Source organism: Lonchura striata, chromosome 20, assembly GCF_050655825.1.
Source record: "Lonchura striata isolate lonStrDom1 chromosome 20, ASM5065582v1, whole genome shotgun sequence".
NCBI lineage: Eukaryota > Metazoa > Chordata > Aves > Passeriformes > Estrildidae > Lonchura > Lonchura striata.
In genome coordinates, this window is record NC_140722.1 from 6,524,140 (window position 1) to 6,552,010 (window position 27,871).

Consider the following 27,871-nt stretch of genomic DNA (forward strand, 5'->3'; position numbering starts at 1 on the left):
GGAAAAAAAAAAAGCCACGGAGGGAGGGGAGGGGCTGCTGCTGCCTTTCCCCCCATCCTCCGTTTCCGGTTTGCTGCCATATTACTCTTTTATTTTTTTTAATTTTTTTTTATTTTCCCCTCCCCGTGGTGCTCCCCCCCGCCCCGCAGACGGGGTGAGCGGGGGCGGGCGAGGCACCAGCGCGCCGGGGCCGCGGCGCTGCGCGATGCTGCTGCCGGCGGCGCAGCGCTGAGCCCGGCCCGGCGCGGGGCGGCGCGGGCACCGAGCGCGGCGGCGGCGGCGGCGGCGGCGGCGGGGGGCGGCGGCCGCGCCCCCGGCGCGGAGACAAAGCCGGGGCCGAGCGCTGGAGGCGAGCGGCGGGGCGGCCCCGTCCGCGGCCAGGCGGAGGTGAGCGGCGGCGGGGCTGCCCCGCTCGGGGGCAGGCGGCGGGGTCCGGCGGGGGCTGCCCGGGTCCGGCCGTGGATCCGGCGGGGGATGCCCAGGGTCTGCCCGTGGATGTCCGCAGTGGGGAGCGGCGGGGCGGCGGGGCGATGCCCGCAATGGGATGCCCGCAGAGCAGTCCGGCGGGTCGGCGGGGAATTGCCCGCGGTGGCGCGGTTGTGGGTCCGATCGGGGATGCTGGCACTTCGGCAAGGAGGCGGTGGGTCCAGCCGAGCCTGCCCAGGCTGCCGTGGGGCAGCTGTGGGTCCGGCAGCGTGGGATACGCTGCCTGCGGATCCCCGCAAGGATGCTGGCGGTCTGGCGCCGGGTGTCAGTGGGGCGGCTGTGGGTCCAGCGGGATGCACATGATGTGGTGGGTCAGCCGTGGGTCCGGCTGGGGGTGGCACTGCCTGGCGGGGCAGAGCTGGGGGCGCGGGGGTCCGGCGGGGCGGCCCCGCCTGCCTGCAACTCCCCTTTGTTGTGCTCGGGGGCTGTGGGGGACCCCCGGGAGCGCAGGGCGGGGACAGCCGGGCTGTATGTAGGCCAGGACATGAAATATTCATCGCCCCCCTGCTTTGATGTCTCGTGATCCGCTTCCCTTGTTGTGTTTGTTCACCGGTGATTCTGGGGCCAGTGTCCAGCCCTGGTGGACCTGGCAAGTCGTGCCCCTCCTGTGCCCCTCGCTGTGCCCCTCGCTGTGCCCCTCCTGTGCCCGCCTGGCTCAGTTGCTGGGGGGCTGCAGAGCTCTGGTTTCTCCGATTTAAGACTTCATCCAGTCGGGAAGTTCCTCGTTGCAGCCTGGGCAATCCGGCCCCCATGCGTGGCTGCAAGTGGTGGCAGTGGTGTGTTCCCACTGTCACAGCCCCCAGTGCCATGGAAGAGCACCGTGGGCTTTGCCCTGAGCCACACTGGGGTCAGGATGAGGTTTTATCCTGCTCACTGCCCAGAGAGGCTGTGCTGCATCCTGGGGCCACTTGGGATGGACACAGGAGGCAACCTGCAGGGATGGAACTGCTGCACAGGGCTATGTGCACGGGGACAGGTGTGGTAGGGGGCTGGCATCTTGTGGCACTGATCCTGGCATGGTCCTCTCTGGTGTCGGGCATCATGTCAGGGAGCAGTGCAGTCTCGTGTGAGACCTGCTGGACTGAGTGGGGATCTGCTCCACCTCCCTGTGCCCTGCACAGTGCACTCTCCTCTGGCATTTCCTCACCCCAGTGGCTGCTGTGGTGTGCCAGGGCTCAGCCCTGGACTTGGTGCCAGGAGGTGACTGTGGTCCTGGTCCCAGTCCCAGAGATGTTGAGCAGCAGTAAAGGTTGTAGGTGGCAGGGAGCAGGTTGTGCTTCCCTGTGTGTGCCATGGCCCATCCTCTGGCTCCCCAGAAGTGATGCAATGGAAGGGACATGATGTGACATGCAGCCAGGTGTCCCACAAGACAGGGGCATTAGGAGCTGGGGGCAGTGGAGGGTGCAGAGCACAGGGTTCCCTGAGGTGAGCTCCTGCCTGTGCAGCACAGAACATATCCAGCAGTGCTCTATGAAACTGCATGAAGGCAGTAACAAAAGACTTGATTTTTCTTTCTCCTGCCCATCTGGTGCTCCCAGAGGAGGAGGTGCTGGGGGTCTTTGTTGCTCTCCTCTCAGCCAAGGAGATACCCACTGCCAGCATGACCAGTGCAAGAACCGAGTCGTGACGAACCTTCCCAAGATCCAGCCATTAGTGATGGGAATCCTTTTGTCCCTGCTAGACTTGGAGATGCCCCTCAGAATCCAGTGGCTCAATGTGAGCCCAGGTCCCCCGTGCAGCAAGTGTTGGTCAGACAGTCACAGGGCTGCCCAGGAAGGTGTGAGGAAGGGGATATGGAGGATGACATCAGCAATATTGCACTTTAAAGAAATATCCTTTCTGTTATTTTTACTGTTGGGCTGCTCTAGACACCTTTGCCATAGAGCTTACCTGTGCTAAGCCATCAGCTTCAGCTGGCTCCAGATCCACCCAGAGCAAAACCGTGGCACTCGGTGTCTGAGCCGAGGCTTGTGTGCTGTGTCTCTGTAATCATTAGCCAGTTAATGCTGATATATCACGAAGGAACACCTTTGCTTAGGAGACGAGGGTCAATTCTCACTTCCAAGCTTTGACCTGGGAGCAGCAGGGCAGGGGCTCCTCTAAACACCTCCTGGCTTCACCAAAACAGCCCAAGACAGGATTATTTATGGGCTACACAGCAGCAGCAGCAAAGGGAAGTCCAATGTTCCCTGTCTCGATCGTTAGTGGCCTTGCAGTGCTCCCTGTGTGATGGAGATGCCCTAATGATAGCTCTGCCCTTTAATGACTTTGTGCCAGAGTGATGGAAAATCAGGGAGGTTCCGAGGGGAGGCAGAAAGGGCCATCCCAGCCCCTGGCTGGGGAGCAGGGGATGAGACGAGGAGAACGCTGCGGTGACCAACCAGTGTGGTGGCTCTGCTGCAAAGACAAGAGGGTCCTCTTCTGTCTTGGTGGCATGGAGGGGACATCAGCTATCCTGAGACAAGGTTGGCCTTTAGCAGCACGGGCAGGTCCTGCAAAGCAGCATCATTTCACTGGACTCACTGAGGCAAGCAGGGGATGGACCATGGGACTCTCACGTCTTCAAAATCCCATCTGTCTCTCCCTGTTACTGGTGTGGGATCCTGCCCGGCCTTTGAAGTCATCACAGAGCTAAACTCTTATCTAATGAGACCTGAAGGACTTGGTCTCCAGCCTCTCATTTAAACAACCAGCAAACGCCTGTAAGATCTTGAAAGAGAAGAGGTAGGAGCAAGCAAACAGCTTGCACCTCCTCCCAGCATGTCTAAGCAGGGCATCCCTGGGACAAAGCACTGGACTCCTGGCACGGCTGTGAGAAATTGGAAAGCCTATCTGAAGTGCTATTGTTTCCTGTGCTGTCTATTTTGCAGCTCGGTTTCCAACTTGTTTCTTTATCTCTTGGAACACTTTCCCATCTGAGCTCACTTCCGCAGTGCTCCACGTCTCGCCCCGAAGCCCGCCCGGAGATGTGTCCAGCAGGCATCGCATCGGAAACGGCCTTGTCAGGCAGCAGCACACCCCTGCACCTCCCTGCACAGGGCAGCCCCCAAATCCCATGCCTGGAGAGCAGCTCGGACCTCTGGATGGAAATAACCACCCGGGCATAGCTGTTCCTGGGACAGGAGCGCAGTGGGTTGTCACTGTTTCCAGTCCAAGCTCCTCTTCCCGACTGCCTGTAGCTGTGGGTGGTGCAGTCCAGCTCCCCAGGGCTCGTGTCTTGCTGAAGTTTCCACCCATCAGCAAAAAACACGCCGTGTGTCACGGGGCTGTTTTAAAGCCTTTGGTTCCTCTTCGCTTAAATGGGCAGCAAATTGGGAGATAGTCCAGTACATCACAGAATCGTGGGATGGTTTGGGTTGTAAGGGATCTTAAAGCTCATCTAGTTCCAGTTCTCCCGATCATCTAGTTCCAGACTTGCCCAGAGTGTGCTTAGGAGGTCCCCAGCTCAGGTTGGCACAGTGACCTTGGCACTGGCTGTGTTGGGAACCGGTGCTGTGCACATGGCTCTGCACACGCGCTTTGCAAAGAAAACCCTGAAACAGATTTCAGGAACAAATGTGGTTTGAACCCGGGCCAGGAAGCAGGACCTGCAAATCTGTGTGTTGCGCTGACTTCCCTGCAGGCGATGGATCTGCTGGCTGCTCTCACTGGGAGCAGGGAGGCGTTTGCTAGGGCTGGGGGCTGGCCAGGCTGCCGGGGGCATCGGCTGCTGGGCAGGGCAGGACGGGTCGTTGGTTTTAACTCAGCCCTTAAACAGATCTGCCCAACTCTACGTGGTCTCAGTGGAGATGCAGCATCTGAAATATCCATAGGCTGGCACGTGGGATCAGTGGGCTTGTCTGGAGAAATGTGGAGAGTAGAGCTGCCTGGGTGTTTAAAGTAAAAAAATAAGAAATGGGGTCCATGCATAGCAAGTCTGCTCTCACCTCACAGCTGTGGGGCCCATGCAGGAGGGCACTGGGATGGCTTTGGGGTCTGCAGCCCAGGGGGACATGTGTGCAGGGACATGTGTGACTTGGGCTGTGCTGTGGTTCTTTCACTGTGCTGCAAGACTCAGAGGCTGGCCCTGAGTTTCCCAGCCCATGCTTGACCTGTTGTGGTCTCACTCTTGTGACTGTGAGGTTTCAGCTGGCCCTGAGCCCCCTGTGCTGAGGATGGATGGATGGATGGATGGATGGATGGATGGATGGATGGATGGAAACCTGACTGCATGCTGTGCAATAGCTTCCACCCAGTGCAGCTGCTCCTATCCTTCCTGACTGGACTTGGCAACCTTGGTCACCAAAAACCTGGGCAATGTGGATAAAAGCCATTGCTGCATTGCTCCCTCCACCATGGGAGAGGTTAACAAGCCCAGCCTGTCCTGAGCAATGTGTTCTCCTCCCATGCCAAGCACCACTTTGGGGGCAGCATGAGAGGGTCAGGTCAGTGCTAAATTGATCCTAAAAATATCTCACCTTGGGACACCCTTTTGCAGTAATTTGGGGTTGGAGGCGCAGCGCTGTGTCTGGGTTTCACTTCTCCACTTTGCTTTCCCACTGCATTCCTCAGTTTCCCCCAGGAGCACCTGAGGAGAAGCTGTCATTGGGATTGGTGAGGTTTTACACAGCGTGTGCCTCAGTTTCCCCTTCTTCCAGCCCTAGCTGCACTGCCCTACTCCATGCACACACGATGGGTAAAGCCTCCCCTTAGGCAGGGCAAATAGAGTCTGATCTCCATGAAGCACAAGCACCTTCCTCATCCTCAGCTGCAGCCAGTGCCAGCAGCAGCGGGGTCAGGCAGTGCTCTCCCTGGGCTTCTGAAGTTCCTGGGTTGAAGCATGTGCTTGCTGACTTATGCAGAAAACACTACACAAAAAGGCTCTTGGAGACACTCCCTGCTCAGACGGGCCCTTTCCTTCCCCTGCCCATGGGGCAAGTGCTGGTGGGGCCCTGCTGTGCTGGGAAAGGGATTGGGAATCCTTGGAACAGTGGGAGGGAGCTTCCAGTGAGCAGCCTGCTGCGTCAGGCAGGGAGGGTGACACGGGAGCAGGAAGGGTGCAGATGGAGCTGCAAAAGTCACTGTGACCAGGAGGAGTTCCATGCTCCAAGGCCATGAGCAGTTGAGCTGGGAAGGGTGTGGGCTGGGAAGGCTCAGGCTGCTGGGACCAGTGCAAGGTGGGCTGGGCAAGGAGGGCAGCTGACTGCACACCTGGCTGCCTGCACAGGTGTGGGTGTGCATGGGGGTGTGCACGGGTGTGTGCACACTCACCTGAGCCCTCTGGGTGATCTGGGGATGGGCACAGCTCTCATGCTCCCATGTGTGGTCCAGGAGGGCTGTGCTGGAGGCACCGTGAGCCACAGGTGATGGGAAGCAGAGGAGACGCCCTGCATCCCTTTGTCCCTGCATCCCTTTGTCCCTGCATCCCTTCATCCTGTCCCTGCAGGGCTGGAGAGATGCCTTGGGAGGGTGCAAGGTCCACATGTCACTGGCCACACCCTCCTTGCCCATAGTCCATCTTTGCTCCCCACCACAGCTGCAGTGAGCAGTGCCAGAGGTGTGCAGAGCCCAGCTCTGCTCCAGGAGCGACAGGGATAAAAGACACCAGCTCAGCATTTTTCTTTGTTTTTCATCTGCTCAGGTTGTTGATAGTGAGCACCATCAGGGGCTGCACCTCCCAGCCGGATCCTCTCTGGTGTGAGCATCCCACTCACCCGGGGAGCAGCTGGCAATCCAACACAGTGTTTTGGGCTTGGAAAAGCTTCCTGGGGCTGGCTGATCTCTGTCTGCCCCTCAGGACCCTCCCTGGCTGCTTCCTCTGACACATCCTGAGCGATGCTTTGTTTTGGTGGTGCAGATGGGAGTGGCTGTGGGGACCAGCATCTCTCAGGGCTCTGTTGCCAGTGATGTCCTCAGTGTTCCAAGGCCAGAGCCACAGTCCCTGCTGTGCTCACTCGTGTGGGACCTGCTCCCAGTCCCATCCATGCCCACGGAGGTGAAAGAAGGAGCTGAGTGTGCATTGCTGGAGGCTGACCCTGACCATCCAGCCACACATAGTGTGTGTATATGAGGGCTGGTGGCCCCATGGTTCCCCAGAGTGGGAGGCTTGTGCTGGGCATAAGCCCCAAAGTCCCAGAGCAACACAGGAAAATGATCAGCATAAATTTGCTCTGTGGGATTCTGCTTATTTATTTGAAAATATTCGGGGGTCTGCAAAGTGGGAAGTGCTTGAAATCCGTGACAGAAGAGCCTTGGCCTCTGCTTGGCTTGTCCTTCATCCCCTCCCATTGCAGTGAACCCCAGCATGTGTCCTGCCAAGTCCCTGTGGCTCCAGCTGGGAGAGGGGCAATTCTCAGCTCCATGGTTTGTGTCAAGGGTGCCCATACCCACATACCCTCCCTGCGTTTTCCCTTTTTTCCCCCATCAGTGTTTCAGTTCCTGTTCTGTGGGAGGTTTCCTGCCATGGGGGTCCTACAGGACCCCTCAGCAGGGCTGATGGGGCTGTGGCTCTGGTCCTGGAGGGCCAATGGAGCCCTTGGAGCTCCTTGCCTGGCTGGACTGGATGGGCTGGTTTCTCTGAAAGTGGAAATGTTTTAGCAGTGACGCCAGCGTGGCCAGGGGTGGTTGTAACTTGCTCAGATGTGGAGCTTTTCTGCCTCCTGCGTTCCTTGCCCCCTTCCTCCCCCTGCCCTGGAGATTTGCCGCCTGCCTGCACTGCTGTCTCGTCCGGGTCAGGATGGGTGTGTCAGCCCTGCAGCCATGGCAGCCGCAGGTGGCACCACTGTTTTGTCCGGATCTGAGACACCTGTGAGTCACAGCAGCCTCCTGCTGCCACCTGCCCCTTCCCCAGGAACCAGGCAGGGCATGGAGTGGGCTGGGTGCTGCCACAGCTGTCCCCCCAGAGCACCCAGGCTTGATGTTCACTTCCAGAAAGCAGAAGGAAACCACATTTCCTGGAGCCTGAGGCTGCCTGTGCTGGGAGAGGTGCTGCAGAAATGGGGAAGAGAAATCAGCCCTTCTCCTCCAAGGGCCAGCTTGGGTCACCAGGTCTCCATCACCCCCTCCAGTGGGGCCAGTCCCTTGTCCTGGTTCTTCGCCTGGAGGAGGATGGGAAGAGCAGGGCTGTGATGGGCCACTGGAAACTAGAGAATTAAGTGGCTGGCAGTGGGAGCTCAGAGGTGCCAGCATGGCCAGGGGCCAATGTTAAAAGAGTACATTTTGAGGAGTGCAGAGCCACAGGGCTGTTCTGGGGAAGCATTGTCCCATGGCTCCAGGCAGTCCTGGTGGCCAAGAGCTCCAGCTCCTAGTGCCATTCCAGTTCGACATCAGAGTTTCCCTGCCCAGCATTGTCTCTTCCCAGCCCCACGGGCACTCCTGCCCTTGGAAGCATTTTCTTTCAGTTTTCTTCTCCTGGACTTGGCAGGAGGAGAGCGGTGTCCTCATCACCTGCCTGGGAGAAGCCAGCTCAGGTTAATGCAGGCCAAGGGCTTTGTGTGCCTTGGAAAGCATTTGCTGGAGCTGGTTGGGCAATTCCTGGCTTTGGCTGGTGTCCTGATGGGAATGCTGGAAGTGCAGGCTTACATCAGGCTGGGAGGTACTGGGAGGCATCCCTGCTCTGACCTGGAGCACTGTCAGGCTGCACAACACCCAGCCAGCTTTGAGCATCTCCTGCTGGGGATCCCACCACCCCTCTGGTCCCTGTTCCTGTGCTGGACCACTTCAGGGTGAGAAAGCTTTGTTTTCTCTTCCGTGATTGTTGGATGCCCTTACAGTGCAGAAAGGATGCACCCACATGCTGACAAGATCCAAAACGTGGTCCTGTCAGTCCCCAGGCCTGCTGCAATGCAGTGACAGGGATGTGACAAGGTGTGGCAATGGCCACCTCCCCTTTTCACATCTCTGAGTGCAGAAAAGGCTTAAAACTGAGTGCTCAGCTCAGCACCAGCAAGCACAATGTGCAGCACTTTCCACTTCCTGCATCCAGCTGCTTGCACTGTTTCAGGGAGATAAGGCTTGTGGCTTTCTCCTGCCAGCCTTATGCAGGATGGTGCTTGGGGGTGCCCAGTGTCAGGATGCCCCTGTCCTTGCCTGGTTTTGGGGTGCTGTGGGGGTAGGGGGGGCACAGCCTGCAGCTCTCTGTGGTCACTGATGTTGGCAGAGCCACTGCCCATCGCCCCAGCAAGCCAAAATCTGCCTGTGGAGGGGCTGACCCTGTGATGGGTGGGAGAGCTCAAGCTCCCTACATGCTCCCAGTGTGCATGCTTGGAGTTTCCCAGTTTCTTGGCCACATGAACATCCAGAATGCACTTTTGTGCTTCTCAGGGAATGTTTTGGTGTTTTAAACTCCCTGTTTTGACATGTCTTTTCGGAGGCGTTTTGCATCACTCCTAACTGTGACTCTCCCCCATGCTTAGGGGGAGTGAATTTGGATGCTTGATCTAATTATCCTTTCCCCTTTCATGATGCACTGGCCTCTGCTGTCTTGGGCTGTGGAGCTTTAATTAAGATGGTCTTAATTTTAAAGGGAGTTGAGAGGGTCAGAGAGGAGGAGTTGGGACTTATATCTGTGGGGAGTGTGTAGCTGGGCCCCCACACAGCAGCTGCACTTCCCTACTCCAGCCATTCTTTCATCTGGAAGAGCTCTCCATCAGCTGGGGGGAGCCAGGGGAAGGCTGGACTGCTTGGCTCAGATGCCTTCAACACACTGAGTGAAGCAGAGATCAGGACTGGGGACACCGCCTGTGGCTCCTCCTGGTTGGAGCTGAGAGATGAAGTGAGCATCCCTGCATTGTTCCTCCTGTTTCAGGAATCAGTGCAGGTGAGAAATGAGTGTCCTTGTGGAGGAGAAGGGCTGCAGGTACAAGCCAGACGTGTCCTCACTGCGTCATCCGGGCAGGGACAGGGTCTGCAGCATCACACCCCACCTGTGGGGCTGGGGCAGCAGCTCCCCCTTTTCACAGCTCCTGGGACTCACCGCAGTGAGGCTGGTCCCAGCCTGGCAGAGACGAGCCTGTGTTCCCTGTCCTGCACTGAGCAAAGCCTGGTGGCATGGGCAGGGGACAGGAATTGTCACTGGCTGGACACAGTGGCTGTGCATGGGTGGCAGAGGCATGGTGGGCTGAGCCGGGGCAGCGAGGCTGTCCCCACAGCACCGGGGCTGTGCTGCTCTCGCTGGTCCCCAGCTGTGATGCTTGCCGTGGGAAAGGGCAAAACCGGGAGCATCCTCTGGGACAGAGGGGGAAGCTGTTCTGCGAGCATATCCGGGGCTGTGTGTCCTACTAAAATGTGGGGAGGGAGCAGAGGGCAGAGCAGGGAAGGGGACAGGGTGCCACCTTAAGATGATTAAAAGACCACCTCGCTGTGGCTGTGGCAGCAATGACCAGGCTGGGATTTCACCCACAGCACTGACCCCCACGCTGGCAGGGGCAGCCCCAGCAGGGGACAGGGGGATGACAAAGTGCCCTTTGACTGCTCCAGCCCGAGACCTCTGGTTTAATGGCCCCCCTTGCGGGCAGCTTCCATTGATCCCGCACGGATCTGCCCCGGCTGGCCCTGGCCAGGGGAGGGGCTGGTGCTGTGCCAAGGGGATGGAGAGGCTGGCTGTGTTTGGGACCGCTGCTCTGTGCCTCTCCCCGTCCCCGGCTGCCATGGGCTCGGTGCCGCCGGGCTGCTTTGTCTCGCCCGCTTCATTTTTCAGTCTGCTGCGAGACAGTCGCCGTGATTAATCTCAGCGGGGCTGTGCGAGCGGAGGGCACGGCTCAGCTCGTCTCCCTCCATCGCTGGGTGGGTGCTGGTGCTCCCAGCCCCTCGCTGCCTCTCCCAGCACCCCCATCCTGCTGCCGGCAGTGCTGCTCAGCACCCCCGGCTCTGGAGCAGCTCCAAGGACAGTGCCTTTACTGCCAGAGGTGTTTCCCTCCCCAAAGCTCGGTGTCTGGTGTTGGGCCCCGGCTTGTCGCGGCATTTCCCAAGGTTTCTGCCTCTGCCGTGTTTTGTCTGCTCCCAGTCAGTGTCTTTTGTTGGTGTCTTTGCAAAGCGATAAAATCGCTTCCCCTCCGCTGCCAGCCCGCCCGTACCACGCCATTGTATCCTTGAGCGATCCGGGCAAAGAGCAGCGGAGCGGGGCTCGCCGGGCAGCTGCCGCTTCCCTTTCCAGGGCATCTCTCCTCGGGGAGGTAGGGCAGAGGATGGAGCCTTTTCCTGCCACCCATCTTGCCAGTTAATTTTTGGGGGGAGGCAGCTTGGAGCATGGGTGTTGGAGGCACGGGCAGTCCAGGTGGCATTTCCAGCGCCGGCAGGGGAGGACGGGGATGCCGCTGCCTGGCGTTCCGTGATCTGATCCGAGCTGAGGTGTGCAGCCGAGTGTGCTTCATTTTTAATTGCTTTTGGAGAGGGTAGGACTGGGTTGGCCTCTCCTTGCTGCGGCCTCTGCCCCGGGCCAAGTTGCATGGCTGAGTTCAGCCCTGGCACCCTCCCTTGTGTCTAGGGAGGAATGGAGGCTGGGAAGACCCCAAAAGCAGAGCCAGCAGCTCACGGAGATGGGTGGGGATGGCAGTGCTGGCCATTGTCTGAGCCTGGCTATGGCCATGCCAGCGATGTGCTGCTGAGGATGGCAGCCCCACTGCCAAGCGCGCAGCAGGAATGTGCCAGGTTGTGCCAGATGTGCCAGGGAGTGCCAGGCTGCTGCCACAGCAGCCACCTGCAGCCACCAAACAGTCAAATCAGTGTGAGGTTGCTGGTGCATCCATCCACCCAGGGACCTGCCCTTCCCCAGCAGCGGACCTGGCACCCCGCTGCTCAGGCACATGGCTGACCCCAGGCTGAGGCATATTTGGATTTTCCTCATGACATTTTTGGCTCTTTTTGGTCTAATCATTGTTGTGGGCCATGTCACAGCATGCCTGGGTGGCAGGGACACAGGCACCACGTGTGTACCCAACACAGCTTTATTTGTATGTGCTGCAGCCTGGAGTTGGGGCTGCAGCTTCCCCCCTGCATCCTGCTGTGCAATCATTACCAGCCAGTATTTGTCAAGTACAAATTACAAACCATTCAACATCTTAAAGGGCTGTCAGTCATCTCCCACTCATTATCCTAATCAAATGCACTAAAAATAGTGACAAAACTTATTAGTAGGGGGAAGGGGAGGCCATGAAAACAAACCTGTGGTGGGGGCACGGCCCCTGCATGCTGACACTGGTATATTCCCCTTATATGAGGTGTGAAACCCAGGATGTTGCCCTTGGATGAGGTGTGAAACCTGGGCTCCAGCTGGGACAGGAGCATGGTGGGATACTGCTTGGGGCCTTGAAGTAGGGTCTGAATCCCATCTGTTCAGGAGCAAAAGCCCCTCGGGGGTGGCTGAAGCCTCTCCCCAGCGCTGGGTGAGCAGGGCAGGTTGGAGGGATAATTTACATTCTGTAGAAGAAGAGGGAGCAGTTCCTGTAGGAGCTGGGGCTGGGAAAGGGTGGCAAAGCCAGGTGAGGGGCTGGCCTGGCTTTGTGAGCCCATGTCCTGCTCTGCTTTCCACCTGAAGCTCTGCCTCAAGCTGCTGCTGCTGCTCACTAGGGTCCCCCCATCACTCACACTTGTGACAGAAAACCGTCCTTTTTGAAAAAATGTAGCTAAAATATGCTTTTCTGGGTGAGTCAGGGCTTGAGCAGCACAGGCTGCTCCCGTGCCTCGTGCTCGGTTTGTGCCGTAGCTTTGTCTCTGCTCCTGGAGCAGGTGACTCCTCCCGGGGGACGAGGTCTCTGCTTGGTGGCCGACCATGCCTGCCGCAGGTCGTGGCTGTGCGGAGATGGAGCAACAGGGCTGGAAATGCTGGTGTGTCTGGAGGAGCTGGCTTTGCTTTTCCCCTGAAAAATCCCTTGCTGGGCTGGGGGTGCCGTGCTCCCCTTCCACTCTGGGACGTGGCTTGGGGCGGCTGCAGCCGCCTGCTCTCCCATCGCCAGTGGGGTGGTGAAGTGGGGCAGGGAATCGTCCCCTCTTCACACAGCCGGGATCAGGGCGAGCGGCTGCGAGCTGCCGGGGGGATGGCGAGGAGGAGGAGGATGAAGGCAGCCCTGGGCACTGAGCCGTGCCGTGGGGGGAGGGTGTCGGAGCTGACGCTCCCTCTCCTCTCAGGCTGCAGCGGGAGCTGAGCCGAGTCCGCCGGCAGCCCCTCCGCACCCCGCGGCGAGGCTGTAGCCGAAGGCAGCGGTAAGAATGGCCATGGGCAGCGGGGAGTGGCTGCTCTGCCTTCCGGGGGGCTGCCAGCCGCGGCCGGGCTGGCCCCGAGCATCCCGGCGCGGCTGCGGCTGCGGGAGGCGCAGCCCTGCGAGGCATCGCACCTCGGCCCGGGGCTGCTTCGAGCCGTGCCCTGGCACTGCCCCCGGAGCGGAAGGCAGGAGTTCCTGCAGGCTGCGACGTGCCCGGGGTGCTAATCCCCGCCGCAGGAAAGCTGCCTGCCCGCCCAGCACAGGGAGCCCCAGCCCTCTGCACAAGCCTTGCGAGGGCGAGAGGGGCAGCCCTGCTGCAAGGCAAGGCACGCCGAGCCTCCCATGCCGGCATTGTCAGCTGTGAAAAGCACGGCAGCAGGGCAGAATCCCACCGGGCATCAGCCAGGCTGCCCTGGCTGGATGCTGGTGGTGCTGAGCATCTCCGCAGCCTGCTGCATGTGGAAATGCTGTATTTATTAGACATAAATTTATTAGACATATACACGGCATAGCTCCTGGCAGTGGGTATTTTTTGCAGTCTGGCTGCTGTCCCACAGCTCCCAGTGATGTTGCTGGGGTGTGCTGGGAGCCACCACACTTCCTCCTCTGTCCTCTGACTCCAGGGGGAAGGGTTCATTGGCGACTGTGCCAGAGGCAGGGGGGTCTCTCCCTGGTGCCTCCCGAGGACCTGAGTGCACAGCACATTCCTGCTGTCATTAATCACTCCTTTGCCAGGCTCTTGCACAACCCTGCTTTCTCCCAGGGGAGTCTGCACCCTTTCCTTTCCAGCTGCCAAGGGGATGTGGGAGCTGCAAGGGTTTTCTCAGGCCCCTCTCCTCCCTGGGGACAGGTGGAGAGCCACAGGGCTAAAGCCACATGGTCGTGTTGGCTGAGTTACCTGGGACTCTGATGGGGATGGTGTGAGGCTGCCAGTGCCCCTGGGCACAGTTTGAGGCTGCCAGCCTGCATTTTGCACTGGCCAGATTTCAGGCAGTTCGTGTAGGCATTCAGATGCAGCAGGAGAGCTGGGAGTGGGGCTCTGTAGCCCCTTCCCCAGAGAGCTGTGGGCTCCTGCCTCCTCCTCCTCCTCCTTTGTCTTTGGCTCCTACAGCCAAGCCCTGACAGCTGGATTGGGCCCTGTCAGAGCATCGTGTCCTGGTGACCAGCACATCCAGTAAAGCCCTTGCTGGGGAGGGTCAGCACCCCAGGGCAGGGTGGGAGCTCTCCCTGCCCAAACTGCTGCACGAGGAGGGATGAACTCACAGTTCATGGTGTTCCTGGCCAGGACATGCCTGGAAGTTGCACATCCTGTGCCCACAGGCTCTCAGGTGTGAAGGTGAGGACCCCCCTGTTTTAGGGAATTGCCTGGGGGATCCCCTGTCCCCTCTCTGTGCTCTGCTTCTGGCTAATCTCTGGCATATTGACTATTTTATACTTTGATTTCCTCAGCACACTGATAAATAATTTTCTGACCCAAGCCCAGAAAATGTGCTTGGGGGACACTTGTGTCCCCAGAGTGCTGCTAAATCCACCACCCTGGCTGGGGTGTTTTCCTGCCTGGGGAAGTACTGCTTCCAGGGGAAACTCTGAGCAGCTCTACTCTTGCTCATGGTCCCATGGGGAGTCACAAGCCACACGGTCACAGCCCTGCCATGCTCCCACTTTTCTCCCTGCACTGCCACTGGAGTGCTGCAGCCCCGGGCAGAGGTGAGCAAGGGGCTGGCTGGGGACAGGGAGGTGGGGGCTCCTTGTCATCACTCCTCAGGTCTAGCTCTCCCCTGCTGCAACAAACTTTTAAAGTGCATTTATTTATGGGACAGACTCCTTCCCCTTGGCTGCAGGAATCTGCCTCTGGATTGCCAGAAGTGGCCATTTGCAAGTCCAAAGCTTTTATTTGACCCTTATTTGGTTTGAGACCCCCCAAAGCCTGGCACGGATATGGGTGGACTAAGTAATGTGGCAGATAGAGGCATGGTACCTCCTCATCACCTGCATTCCACAGGAGGAAGGACAGCTCTGCTGCCCACTGGAGTGGCTGCTGGAGTCATACCCAGCACAAAAAAAAAAAAAATCAGTTTATTACATTTCCTAAACCGTGGCAGGATCTGAGCCTGCCGGCATGGGTCACACAAGGACACTGCTGGTGCTCTGTGCAGTGTGGGAGCTGGAAAGCAGTAGATGGAAATTGTGTCTTTTGGGAAATAAGCCCTGATCGTCAGTCAAAGCCCTTGCTGTGGGAGGGGAGCTGGGGGGGGACAGGGAGCAGTTTGTGCCTGGCACCCCTAAGCTTCCCCAGAGCAAGAGCCAAGGGCTTTGCCCCAGTGACACTGGGGCTGTGCAGGCTGCTGGGGCTGCCCATGGCTCTGGGGGGCTCGGCCCGAGCTTCTCTCCAAAGCTGGGCTAGAAAAACCCTCAGCTGGATGGGGCTGAGCCCTCCCAAAGCCTCACGGATGCTGCATCCAGGTCTGCACCCTGTGGGCAGCAGCTGCCTGCTCTGCTGCTTCCCTGCTTGTTTTCTTATCAGAGATACTCTCCTCCCTGTTGTCTCCACCTCCCTTTTCCCTCCTGCCATGCGTGATCTTGCCTAAATATTTCCTTCCATAGCTTCAGGACACTGCTGAGTATCCTGCCATCTTTGGAGATTGCAAATAATTCCCTGCCTTCATTTATGTCATTACCTTGAAGGTATTTATAGAGCGTGGTCTTGAGTGGAAAGGAAGGCTATATATAAACTATTTGACTATATATAAAGGCGAGATCCCTTGGTCCTCAGCTGCAAACTGCCTGAAACTGCTCCTGATTTAAACTTTCATCCTGTTGGCTGCATGTTTTGGACTTCAAAGGTCCATCTTCAGTACTTAAATCCCCATCCTGGTAGAAACGCATGTGTAAGAGGAAACACGTGGGGACTGAGCTGTGGCAGGTGCCTGGCCCCAGAGCTGCCACAGTCTCAGCATGTCCAGGTTCCATGCTCAGCATCTTTGCTCTGCACTCCCACGGCTCAGAGTGCTTCCCTCTGCTCCCAAAGCGTGTCCTGGCAGTTTCACTGGCTGCTGTGGCTGCACAGGAGGTGTCTCCATGTTAATGAGGGGCAATGATATCCCAGGGCAAGGGCAGGATGGCCAGACTGCCCAGCAGCTGCTGCTTGAACAGATTCCAGGGGTTGTTTCGTTTCCTGGTGGGCAGGCATCTGTCACTCGAGCCCTGGGAAACAACGTCTTATTATAAACAATAATAATTACAATAATAATAATAATAATAATAATAATAATAATAATAATAATAAAAGAAGCCCTCTGTGTGTCCTCCAGCCCGGGACCATGGGGAGCAGCAAGAGCAAGCCCAAAGACCCCAGCCAGCGCCGGCGCAGCCTGGAGCCCGCTGAGAACGCCCACCATGGGGGTTACCCAGCCTCGCAGACTCCCAGCAAGGCAGCTGCCCCCGACGCCCACCGCACCCCCAGCCGCTCCTTCGGGCCCATGGCTGCTGAGTCCAAGCTCTTCGGGGGCTTCAACACCTCGGACACGGTCACCTCGCCGCAGCGTGCCGGGGCGCTGGCCGGTCCGTGGGGCTGCGGCTCGGCGGGGTGGGGAGGGTCTCGGGTGCTCTGGTGGGTTTGTGTCCGGCTGCTTGGCGTCTCGGGTTTTTGAGGGACTCTGGGCTTGGGGGAGAAGTAGATCTGTGTTACCAGGATGGTGGGAGGGCAGTGTCCCTGTGGCTGTGCCCCTCCTGAGCGCTCTTTGTCGCAGGGGGAGTCACCACCTTCGTAGCCCTCTACGACTACGAGTCCCGCACCGAAACGGACTTGTCCTTCAAGAAAGGAGAGCGCCTGCAGATCGTCAACAACACGTGAGTGTCCCTGCTGTCACCTCTGTCCCTCCTGTGGGGCCCCCAGCCCAGCCTGGCAGGAGCAGCTGTCCCAGGGATGGGTGCTCAGAGGGATGTGCCAAAATGCACACAGACACAGTGACTTGTCCAAGGACACTGACACTGAAAGCAGTCGTTTGCCTGCTTCCTCATCCTCCTGACCCTGCTGCTGGTCAGAGCCACATCCCCACCAGTCCCATCTCCATCCGTGCTCAGCTCCCTCTTGTTAGCCTGGACACATCCCTCAGCTTCATGGGTGCTTTTCCCTGTGCTTGTATGCTGTCTGTGGTCTCAGCTTCTCTCTTGACTCTTCTTTCTCTCCCTCCATGCTCTCGTTCAGGAGAAAAGTGGATGTCAGGTCTGTATTGCACATTCTTATTGTTATTATAAATAACTTCCATGATGAAAGCCTATCTGCTGCCCACTTGAGGGCAGGTTGGATGGAGCAGGGCTGGGAGGAGATGGTCTCCAGATGGTTTTGTGGTTGGTTGCATTTGTCCTCTTTAAATGACCAGAACAGAGCAGGGAGTCCCTTTTCATGCTGGGGAAATGTTCCATCCAGAGCTGTGTCTGCACCTGGGGGCTCTGAACCCATCCCCTTTCCTTGTCCATGTGTGGCTCCCCTCTGCACTCTTCTTTCCAGTTGGCTCTTCCCTCCCCCCTGCCCTTTGCATTTTTCTTTTGCATTTTTTAATTTTACTTTTATATTTCATGAGTAGCTCTGGCGATTCAAGTATTTCCGCAGGGCTGTGACCCCCTGGTTGGCTCCCCATCCTGGTCACCATAGCACATCCATCCCGTGCAGGGCAGCATGGCCAGCTGGAAGATGCTCCTAAAAATGGTCCTGTATTAACCCCATGTGTGGTCTGTCCTGACAGGGGCACACACAGTCCAGAGCCCTGCTGGCAGAGCCAATGTCCCCAGTGTCCCCAGCTATGGAGCTCCCACAGGGTCCTGGGGGTCTGCAGCTCCTACTCCCCTTTCACTGCTGCCTTCCAACCTGGGCACCCAAAACAGCAAAATCAAAGGCTGGAAAGACAAGGGAACATCCCAAGAGTGAGATTTTTCCTGCAGTGCAGGGCAGTGTGGCACAAACATGTTTTCAATCTGATCCTTGTTCTCATTGTTCCAGTGCTGTTTATTAATGGTGGTTTGTTTCATTTATGAAGTCTGGCATGTGCAGCGTTTCAACGTTGCAGGAAAAGCCTGATTTGGGAGTTGTGGTGCTTCTTACTTTCAGTCTCAGCAATGTGTGAGCTCCATGCTTGAGTTCTGCTGTCTGGATGTTGCAAAGTGAGCTCTGCCTGTGGGGGTCCAGATCAGGTCCATATTATGAGGGGGTTTTTCTTTTCACCTTTTATCAATTCTGGGGTTTCCACACACTTTTTCCCCCCTCTACCACTATTTGCCAAAGGCTCAGTCAGAGGGAAGGCTCTGTCTGTGATGGGCTCTGCAGCATCCTGGGGAGCAAAAGGGCTTTTTATGGTGATGCAGTCCTTTGGTGGAGGGTGCAGGATGTAGCTGCTAACCTTCCCAGTGCCTGTGTGGGTGAAATGTCCACAGGGAGAGAGGTGGTGGAGGAAGTTGGGCAGTCTGTGCAGTGCTCAGGGGTGAATCACTCTTCTCCATGACCTCCCGGAGATGCTCACACAGTCTGGGAACAGCTCGGGCTGCTGCACTTCGGGGACAGCAACAGAGAGATTGTGATGTCTCCTTCCTCTGGACTCCCTGGCAGGACTGTCAGTGCCCTGGAGCTGCAGGGAGGGGACTTGGGTTCAGTCCAGGAAGGGCTGGCAGGTGCTGGGCACAGCAGGAGCCCATGGCCAGGGTGGCTTTGCAGGGTGGCAGCAGGTTTTGGCTGGGGTTGCTCAGGATGAGATGAAAAACCTCTACAATGCTCATGTCCCTGCTCTGGGTCATCCTCCCAATCCACCCAGTGCAGAAGAACTCTTGTGCTACCATTTCCAGTGGGAAGAAGTCTCCTCCCAGCCAGCAGGCAGCCAGCTGGGATGTGGTGGGATATTTTGGGTAAGATTATGCAGGGAATTGTTGAAATGCTTTGTTTTGCTGCTGCTGATTATTATTATTTTTTTCTCCACTGAGACATTTTTGGAATAGTTTGTTTTGCTGAATTCCCAGCTTGTAGACTTGCAGCCCAAGCTGGAATAAAGCCACAAGTCAAAAGCTGGGCATTTTTCAAGCAGATGTTTACTATGGTCCTGTGGGAAAGAAGCCCAACCAGCCTCCTGTCCCCTTCAGAGCCACCTCAGTAAAGGTGACCGGGGTAATAGCCCTGGCTGAGGAGCACAACCTGCCTGCCACGAGATGTGCTGGGGCTGGAAGAAACTAAAATGTCATCCAGGGCTGCTGTGAGGCTGTTCCAGGGGCAGAGCTCAGCTCTATTAATAGGAAAAGATGCCTGGAAGGTCCCCTCCATCTCCACCAAGTGACACCATCACAGGGAGCTGGGGGCCATGTCTGGGTTATCCCAGTGCTTTGAAGCATCACTGGTTTAACTGGGAAAAGCACGAGTCACAAGCAGCTGGTGAGTCTGAAGCAAGGATGGAGGTTTACACATCTGCAGGGTCAGGGATGGGTCTGGATGTGGTCTGGAGATCCTTGTAGTGGTGACTGAGGTTATTGGTGTTTTTCTGTAGCTTGTTTGTGGAGGTTGTCCTGCCAAGTTCTTGTATCCTTACGGGGCTGTTCCCACGAATCTGCCCTTTTCCCGTAGCCTCGTCTCCCTTGTGGTCAGGATGAATTCAGTGGCTGTCTTTGATGGGCAAGAAGATGCAGGTGGTGGGAGGAAAAGCCCTGCTGTCCACAGGAAGGGGAAGCCACCTCCTGCCGTCCTCTTGTTCTTCTCTATTTGTTGTCCTTTGCAGCCCCATCCGGAGCAGGAGCGTTGGGAAGGAGGGCAGTTCCTGGGGACTGCCTGGGGCCCCTGTGCCCGGGCCAGGAGGGCTGGATGCTGGCTCAGCCACAGGTTTTTAGGGACAAGGAGCCTCCCTGGTGGCTGTGCAGGCACAGCCCTCGCTGGGGCAGCAGGAGGCTCAGGGGCAGGCTGGAGCCTTGCAGGGGCTGGGAATGGGACACCCGGGCTGGACAGGTCCTGCTGCATCCAGGCTGGACACCCCGGATGGGCAGGGCTCAGCCCCTGCCCAAACCTCAGCCCCGTCCTGCTCTTTCCTGCAGCCTGTGTTTAACTAACTCCCTTGGGTTTTCGTGGTTCCTTTTTCAATTGCTGCCATCGTTCTGTCGCGTTTCCTGTCCCTCCCCTTGCCTGCTGCTCCCTGCTGCCAGGACCCCCAATGCCCCCCAGCCTCCAGCCAGATACCCTTCCCATTCAGGTGGCTCTAAAGGTATTTTGGCTCGCTGTCTGCCCTGCCTGATTCAGGTTTAAAGCATTCCATATGTGGATGGATGGCTCCAGGAGTGGAAGCTCACCCAAACAGAGCCACAGGCGGGGCTGGCAGCAGGAGCTCTCCTGGCTGGGCTCTGGCTGTGGGGCTGGGGGCTGTGGGGCTGCACCTTTTCCCAGTGGGGCTCTGTGCTGGCTCATCCTCCCCTGGTGCCTGTGGGTGGGTGAGGGGCTGGCCGGGGGGCTCCTGGCTTCACACTGAGTGTGTTTTGGTTCTCTTGCAGGGAAGGTGACTGGTGGCTGGCTCATTCCCTCACTACAGGACAGACGGGCTACATCCCCAGTAACTATGTCGCGCCCTCAGACTCCATCCAGGCTGAAGAGTAATTGCCATCTTTTAGACAGTTTATAGACAAGCGATAGCAAACACACCCTGAGCACTCCCCCTCCACCCCTGCCCCAGTCCTGGGAGAAGCCTCCAAGCCCTCTGGGATTTTCTTTTTCGTTAGCTTTCCCCTGTGAATGTGCAAACCAGCCTTTCTTTAAGGCGTAAGTGCAGTGCTGCAGCGTGCTTGCGTGGTGGAGGGGTGAGTGGTGGCATAGCAGGGCTGTGGATGCTTTTGCTCTGGTTTTTATGGAGAGCCTGGAGAAGAGAAGGCTCCAGGGAGATCTCATTGCAGCCTTCCAGAACTTAAAGGGAATTCTAAAAAAGAGAGAGATGTTTTATACAGGCAGAGAGGCCTGGGAAAGGACAAGGGGGAATGTTTTTCAACTAAAAGAGAGATTTAGATTAGATGTTAGGAAAAAATTCTTTACCCAATGGATGATGAGACCCTGGCACAGGTTGCCCACTGTGGTTGCCCCATCCCTGGTAGTGTTCAAGGCCAATTTGGAGGGGCTTTGAGTAACCTGGTCTAGTTGAAGGTGTGGCAGGAAGGTTCCAACCCCTCTGGAGGCAATGCCCAGCCCAGGCTGTATGGGGACGTGGCACACACCGAGGTGCCCGAGCCCAGACACAGCCCCTGGTCTCCCAAACCTGCAGTGGGTGGGCCAGGCCTGAGCCCCCTGCTTGGGCAGGCAGTGGGGGAGTAGTGCCAGGGGCTGAGCCACTGCCTTTGTCCTGCAGGTGGTATTTTGGGAAGATCACTCGCCGGGAGTCCGAGCGGCTGCTGCTCAACCCCGAAAACCCCCGAGGGACCTTCCTGGTCCGGGAGAGCGAGACCACGAAAGGTGAGCAGGGCTGGTGGGGGTGCTGGCTGGGAGGAGACCCTCCCTGGGGGTGTGGGGGTACCCTGAGTCCCCTCAGTGTCTCCTGCTGGTCTCCAGGCAGCCGGTGCTGACGTGGCCATCACATCAGCAGTGACGTGCTGTGCCAAAGGCACTGTTACACCACTGAGCTTGTGGGCTGCAGGGATGTGGCCACTTCTCTCCCACCACTGCCCACCCAGTGAGCACCCTTCTCAGAGGTGCTTCAGCTCATGGCAGGGTGGAAGCCAGGTGTCTCACCAACTCTGGCAAGACCACCAGGCAGGATGGTCTCTTTTCCCATTTGGTTTTTTTTTGTTGTTGTTGTTGGTGGTGGTTTATCTGGGTGGGTTTTTGTACACCCCCAGCTAGATGTTTTTTTTGGTTTTCCCCTGGTCCCTGTCTAGTGACAAAATCTTGAACACATGCTTCCTGGGCAGCCAGGCCGAGGGAATGAGGAACTTTAGTCCTTTCAAGTCTGATACTTCTTAAAGTGAGAGTTGTGATCTTTGAGGTTTGACTGCCTGAGGATGTTTCTTACCTGCTTTCGTTTGGCTCCAAGTGTACCCTTGGGAAAAGCTCCTTGATGTTCCTTTCTGGTTTTATGCCTTGAACTTATCACTATTTGTTTTATTCCGATGGAAGCAGCTTCTTCAAGCAGCAGCATAAGTCTTGCCCTCTGCTGTCTGTGGCCCTGGCCACACCACATTGTTCTCATGTGGGCAGAGCAGAGCCAGGCTCCTGCAGCGATGCCTGTGGTCAGACTTGTGCAGGAGGAAACTGGGCCCACCTGCCCCTGAGCTCCTCTCTGAGACACTGAGGAGTTGTTGGCCAGCAGCTCCCGCCAGCCTGGCTCCTCTCCCCATGTTAGCACATCCATAGGATGGCTGCTGGCAGAGCTGCTGTGCAAGCAGAGGGCAGCTGGAGGCTGTGATGGTGTGGCATGGCTGTAGCTGGGGGATGTGTGCCATTCCTCCCCGCCACCTGGCGCCAGCTGGTGCAGCCAGGAGCTGCTGCTGCCCATCCTGTGCTTTTGGGTGAAGGCAGCACCTCCATGCCCAATCCTGCCTCCATGCCCACCCTCAGTGGGACCCCATGGGGAGCACCCATCCAAGGCCCATCTGCAGCCCCTCTGTCCTGTGCTCAGGTGCCTACTGCCTGTCCGTGTCCGACTTCGACAACGCCAAGGGGCTCAACGTGAAGCACTACAAGATCCGCAAGCTGGACAGTGGCGGCTTCTACATCACCTCCCGCACCCAGTTCAACAGCCTGCAGCAGCTGGTGGCCTACTACTCCAGTGGGTAGCCATGTGGGTCCCCTTGGGGTCTGGGTGGCACCCTGGGTGCTGTCCCTGCCCTCGCTGCAGGGCGGCTGCTGCACTGGGGGACACCAAAGCAGCTGTGGGGACTGTGGTGAAAAGCTGGGGCTCAGGGCAGAGGTGAGGGTTTGGGTATGGGTCCCCAGGGTGTTTACAGGAAGGATCTGGGGTAAAGACATCACATGCCTAAGTACCCATGTGTCACCCTGCTGTTGTCCCTTGCCGTGCCAGAACATGCTGACGGCCTGTGCCACCGTCTCACCAACATCTGCCCCACATCCAAGCCCCAGACCCAAGGCCTTGCCAAGGATGCCTGGGAAATCCCCCGGGAATCGCTGCGGCTGGAGGTCAAGCTGGGACAGGGCTGCTTCGGAGAGGTGTGGATGGGTAAGGACCATTCCCACCCTGCTGTCCCCTCTGTGTCACCACCTGCATCCTGTCCCCCACCACTGGCAGAAGTCTGGAGCCAGTGGTGGGGTGGGGGAGCAGGGGAGGGACACAGCCCCCTGCCCCATACGTGTGTCCTGAGCAGCGTGTCCTGTGCCACAGGGACCTGGAATGGCACCACCCGGGTGGCCATCAAGACACTGAAGCCTGGCACCATGTCCCCAGAGGCCTTCCTGCAGGAAGCCCAGGTCATGAAGAAGCTCCGACACGAGAAGCTGGTGCAGCTCTACGCTGTGGTGTCAGAGGAGCCCATTTACATTGTCACTGAGTACATGAGCAAGGGTGAGCACGGGAGGGACACTGAGGTGGCAGCTGACGGGCCCTGCTCCTCCATATTGCTCTCACCATGGTCTTCCTCACAGGGAGCCTCCTGGACTTCCTGAAGGGTGAGATGGGCAAGTACCTGCGGCTGCCCCAGCTCGTGGATATGGCTGCTCAGGTGGGTTTGCACACCCCTGGCCTCCCTCATTCCTTGTGGGGGCACTGGCTGCCTGAGCCCCTCGCTGGGCTGTGGTGGCTGTCACTGCTCAGGCAGTGGGGTGCTCTGCAGCCTCGCTTGGGTGGGTGCCACTGCTGGGGCTCAGCCCAGAGCGGGGTTGCTCTCTGGGACCATCATTTTGCCCGTTCCTGTTGCTGCCAACTCTCCCTGGCCAGCAAACCCAAGTCTGCATGGCATTTCTTGAGCAGCTGGTGTTTCCCACACCTCAGCTGGCTCCCACTGCAGGCCTGTTCCCTTTAGTAGCGCCAGGCTCTCCCTGGGGACCCTCGTGTCATCCTGTCAGCCACAGTGCCCCACGTGCTGGTCCCCACAGATCGCATCCGGCATGGCCTATGTGGAGAGGATGAACTATGTCCACCGGGACCTACGGGCAGCCAACATCCTGGTGGGGGAGAACCTGGTGTGCAAAGTGGCTGATTTTGGCTTGGCACGGCTCATCGAGGACAACGAGTACACGGCTCGGCAAGGTGCGTGCCCAGGGCTGCTGGCACCGGAGCAGTGGCCGCTGGTCCCTCGGTGTGCTGTCCCTGGAGCCAGCACGTGGCTCTGGCTGCACGGGAGCCCTGGAGGCACCCCCTCACCCTGACTCTCCACCCAGGTGCAAAGTTCCCCATCAAGTGGACGGCCCCCGAAGCAGCTCTGTACGGCAGGTTTACCATCAAGTCAGACGTCTGGTCCTTCGGCATCCTCTTGACTGAGCTGACCACCAAGGGCAGAGTGCCATACCCAGGTGAGGGCTGGCACTTGCTGGCAGAGGCCCTGTCCCCATGGTGGTGCCCAACTCCAGCTGTCCATGCCCAGTGCTTGCCCCTGAGCTGCCTCTTCCCAGGTTGGATCCTGCCCTACTGGGGTGAGCAGATACTGGCCAGGATGCAGCAACTCAGTTGCCCTGTCCCTCTCTAGTCCCTGAGCAAGGTGACAGGGACAAGTGCTGCTAGGCCAGGGGTCCCTCTCTCCCTGGGCCACTGGGATCGCCCCTAAGGCGGGTCCTGGCACAACACCTTGGTGTCCCCTCTGGGACAGGCACGGTGCAGGACTGGCTCTGATCAATGCCATGTCATGCAGGGATGGTGAACCGGGAGGTGCTGGACCAGGTGGAGCGGGGATACCGCATGCCCTGCCCGCCCGAGTGCCCCGAGTCCCTGCACGACCTCATGTGCCAGTGCTGGCGGAAGGACCCGGAGGAGAGACCCACCTTCGAGTACCTGCAGGCTTTCCTGGAGGACTACTTCACCTCGACAGAGCCCCAGTACCAGCCTGGAGAGAACCTATAGACGGGGGCTCCTCCTGGCACCAGGGACACTGCTGTCCTCACCACGGGGTGCCCAGGGTTGGCCTCCCCACCGAGGGGCTGTGTTTGTGGAGCAGCCCTGCAGCAGGACAGGGCACTATCTCCAGGTGCAGCCAGGGGAGCCCCTGGGTTGGCCCATCGCTCATTAAGACTTCTGGCCCGTGTTTAACGAAGCAGCGCTGGCGAGAGGAGCCTGTGGGCACCACCAGAGCCAGCTCAGGAGGGCAAGCAGAGCATCTCCTGCCAAGAGACTTGGGTTTTGGGAGACTTTTCCCCCCACAGCTCTGGGGTGAGCCAGGAGGATTTGAGGGACAACATTGCCCCACCTCAGACACACGGTCCCAGTCTCCTGCAACCCCTTTCTAAATCAGCACAAATTTCCCTTCCCCTTCACCCTCCCCACCATCTTCCTCTTGGCTCCAGCTCTCACGAGGGTGCTGGTAGAGATGTTTTGCCACAGGGATGTCACAATTCCAGGCTGGCTTGAACGAGGTGATGTTCCAGGGTGGTGGTGGTGGCATGGGATGACAGCAGAACTCTGGTGGTCCCTCTGGCTTCACCATGACCTTAACGGCTGGTGGGTTCTGGGACTCTGAAATGTGACAGCTCCAGGCTCTGGTGACCAACACTGTCCCATCGGAGCACCCAAGCACACAATCAAATCTTCCAGCTATGTCTGTTCCTCCAAGGGACACATCTTGCCTCTCTGGGGAGCAGGACTGGGGATACCAGCAGAGCCCTCACCCTGCTGTGCTTTGTCCCACCATATGCTCCAGGTCTTCCAGCCAGACCCTTGGGAAGTACCTCCCAGCTACCCTCCCCAGCTCTGCCACCAGCTTTCCCAGCAGAGTCCCCTGGGCTGGCCCTGCCACCAAATCCAGGTCCACTGTGGTGCTTGGGTGCATGGCCCATGTAGTGTTCTGGGGGTGGGAATGTTTTGGAGGAAGTACTCGACTTTCACAGATGGTTTTGTCCACCTGGTATGTTTTTAGATGCCTTCCCTCTACCTGTTGTGTCTCAGCTTCCAGGCAGCAGTCCCCATGGAGCATCCCCAGCCACATCCCCCCTCTGGAAGTGCTGTGCCACATTTGCATCCTCATCTCCCCTCTGCTCTCTCCCAAAGGCCTCAGCCATGTCTCAGCTGTGGGTGGCTATTCCTGCCCAGCTTTATCCCACACACATCCCGTGGGGCTGATCCCAACGCTCATCCCCTGCCCTCTCCCACCCAGCACCTGCTTGTACATAACCCTTGAGTGGTCTCTGCACCATCCCACACCTTGACTCCATTGCATGTGTCAGTTTTCCCTCTCCTGTGGCTGCTGGAAACTCTTCACCATGGTGGTTCACAAAGCTTCACTCCTTCACCTCCTGGGTCTCAGAGACCCTTGCTCTGTGGGATCTGATACTCCCAGAGACCCGGGGGCTCTTTGGATGCTCTCCTGGAGCAGAGAGGGTTGGGGGCTTTGGGGATGCTGTGGGGCAGGGGGTGCTGGAGGGAAGGACTTGGAGTTGGGAGCCAGTGGTTGTGTCCTCCTCTCGGTCCTCAGGCTTTCTGTGCCTCCCTATCACCTTTAGGATGGTGTTTGCCTCTGGCACAGCCTCCTTGCAGGCAGCAGACCCAACCCACCCCTCACCAGCCCCTGCCATGGTGCCAGTGTCCTACAAATGCTGGGTGGGAGCCAGGCATGGGCAGGAGGTGGCCAAAACCCCTGCCCCAGATCTCCACCAGAGCAGGATCCAGGCAAGCCACTGCCTCTCACTCACTCACTCACTCACTCCCACAGTGCCCTGGTGTGGTTTGACCCAGCCACTTATTTATAAACCAAGTACATGGTTGGTTGTTTGGTGGCTCCTTTTTTAATAGTAAAACTTTTAAAATCAGTTTGAACAGGCTCTTCAGCAGTATGGAGAGAACATACTAGCTTGAAGAGCAGCAGCTGGTTTAATGGAATTTTTAAAAAATTATTTTGGGAGTTGGAGCCTTTTCTCCCCCCCTTCCTTTCCTAGCAGGTTTGCTGTGTTGGCATTTCTGCATTTGGGCAGGGACTCCCCAAACCTCAGTGTTCTGGGTCTTCCCATGTTTGCAGCCTTTTGGGATGGGCAGCTGCCACAGATACCCTGTCCCATGGTAGCTATTCCAAGGGATGGCTTGTGCCATAGCTCTGCCTGAATTATACAAATCCCTATCCCTGGAAGAAACCTTTTACAGCTGTAACATGTGGAAGCCAGATTTGGTCTGGGAGCTGGGAAGAGAGAAGGCAAGCACACGTGATAAGGTCTGGCCTTTGGTTGTCTGGCACATGCAGGGCCTTGGGTGCAGCAGGACAGGAAGGCGAGTGCAGCCTCTGGCTCTTTCCAGAAGGCAGCAGCTGCAAGGAGCACCCCGGGATGGATGAACTCCCTAAGGCTTTCAGCAAGACCTGGTGAAGGAGATGTGCTGGGGACACTTTAGGGCAGAGGGCAATAAGGCAATCCCAGAGAAGCCCTGCTCCAGGGGGCTGAGTGTCCACATGTCCGTGTGTCCATCTGTGTTTCTGTGCAGCGCTTGTGGTGGGACCTGGCGTCACTGGACTGGCCACCACAGCCAGCATGGCCTGGAGGCCTGGGAATGCAGAGCTTCCCCTCCATCATTGTCTGCCAATTTACTTTTTAAGCCAATAAACTCCAGAGGGGATCCCCACCTAAGGATGCTCTTTGGCTTCCTGGGGTCCATAAAGCCCTACAAGTCATTCTCCTCTGCTGTTACCATTTTTTACACAGTCTTTTGTAAGATCTCCAACTGACTATGCAGAGAACGTGTGGATCTGTGTCTCTCTCCCCAGCTTCCCTCACTTCCTCTCACCTTTTTCGGGGTCTAAGTAAAATATTTAGCTTTTTTTTTTTTTTTAAGATAATAATACAACTTTGGAAAAACCTGAAAAGGTCCAGCTTTTTGGGTGGTGGGGGGGTGGAGATGCTTTGAAACTCTAACGTTGATGTAAATACTTTGCTATTTGATAATTAAATACAAACAGACCTCACAAAACAGAAGTGTAGCTTGTGTGTGAGAGGACTTGTTAGCTCCTTCCCTGCTAGAGGAGCTGATGCTGCCTGGAGCATGTGCAGTACCCATGTGAAGCTCCTGGTGCTTCAGACACTTTTTTTGGAAGATAATTCTGGGATCTGGTGGGGCTTCTGTGTC

At 57.6% G+C, this 27,871-nt stretch overlaps 1 protein-coding gene across 3 annotated transcripts; it reads left to right on the plus strand.

Annotated features, from left to right (window-relative positions):
- The first annotated feature begins 242 nt into the window (after positions 1–242).
- SRC (SRC proto-oncogene, non-receptor tyrosine kinase) lies at positions 243–27,415 on the plus strand. Of its 3 annotated transcripts, none has more exons than XM_021527858.3 (13): positions 243–387; positions 15,974–16,223; positions 16,412–16,511; positions 16,870–16,887; positions 20,175–20,273; positions 21,017–21,120; positions 22,283–22,432; positions 22,685–22,840; positions 23,003–23,182; positions 23,263–23,339; positions 23,713–23,866; positions 23,998–24,129; positions 24,465–27,415. In XM_021527858.3, exons 2-13 carry the CDS (start codon positions 15,983–15,985, stop codon positions 24,671–24,673), a joined length of 1,620 nt encoding a protein of 539 aa, XP_021383533.2. In that variant the 5' UTR covers positions 243–387; positions 15,974–15,982; the 3' UTR covers positions 24,674–27,415. The 3 variants fall into 3 exon arrangements, with proteins under 3 accessions (XP_021383533.2, XP_085414141.1, XP_085414142.1); XM_085558016.1 differs by lacking the exon at positions 243–387 and adding an exon at positions 10,619–10,637; XM_085558015.1 differs by lacking the exon at positions 16,870–16,887 and having other exon boundaries at positions 264–387.
- Positions 27,416–27,871: the final 456 nt, after the last annotated feature.

Coding starts and splice junctions, on each gene's coding strand:
- SRC (XM_021527858.3), top strand. CDS start 15,983: ATGGGGAGCAGCAAGAGCAAGCCCAAAGACCCCAGCCAGCGCCGGCGC. Junction 22,433..22,684: donor GCTGGTGGCCTACTACTCCA/GTGGGTAGCCAT, acceptor TTGCCGTGCCAG/AACATGCTGACGGCCTGTGC. Junction 22,841..23,002: donor CTTCGGAGAGGTGTGGATGG/GTAAGGACCATT, acceptor CCTGTGCCACAG/GGACCTGGAATGGCACCACC.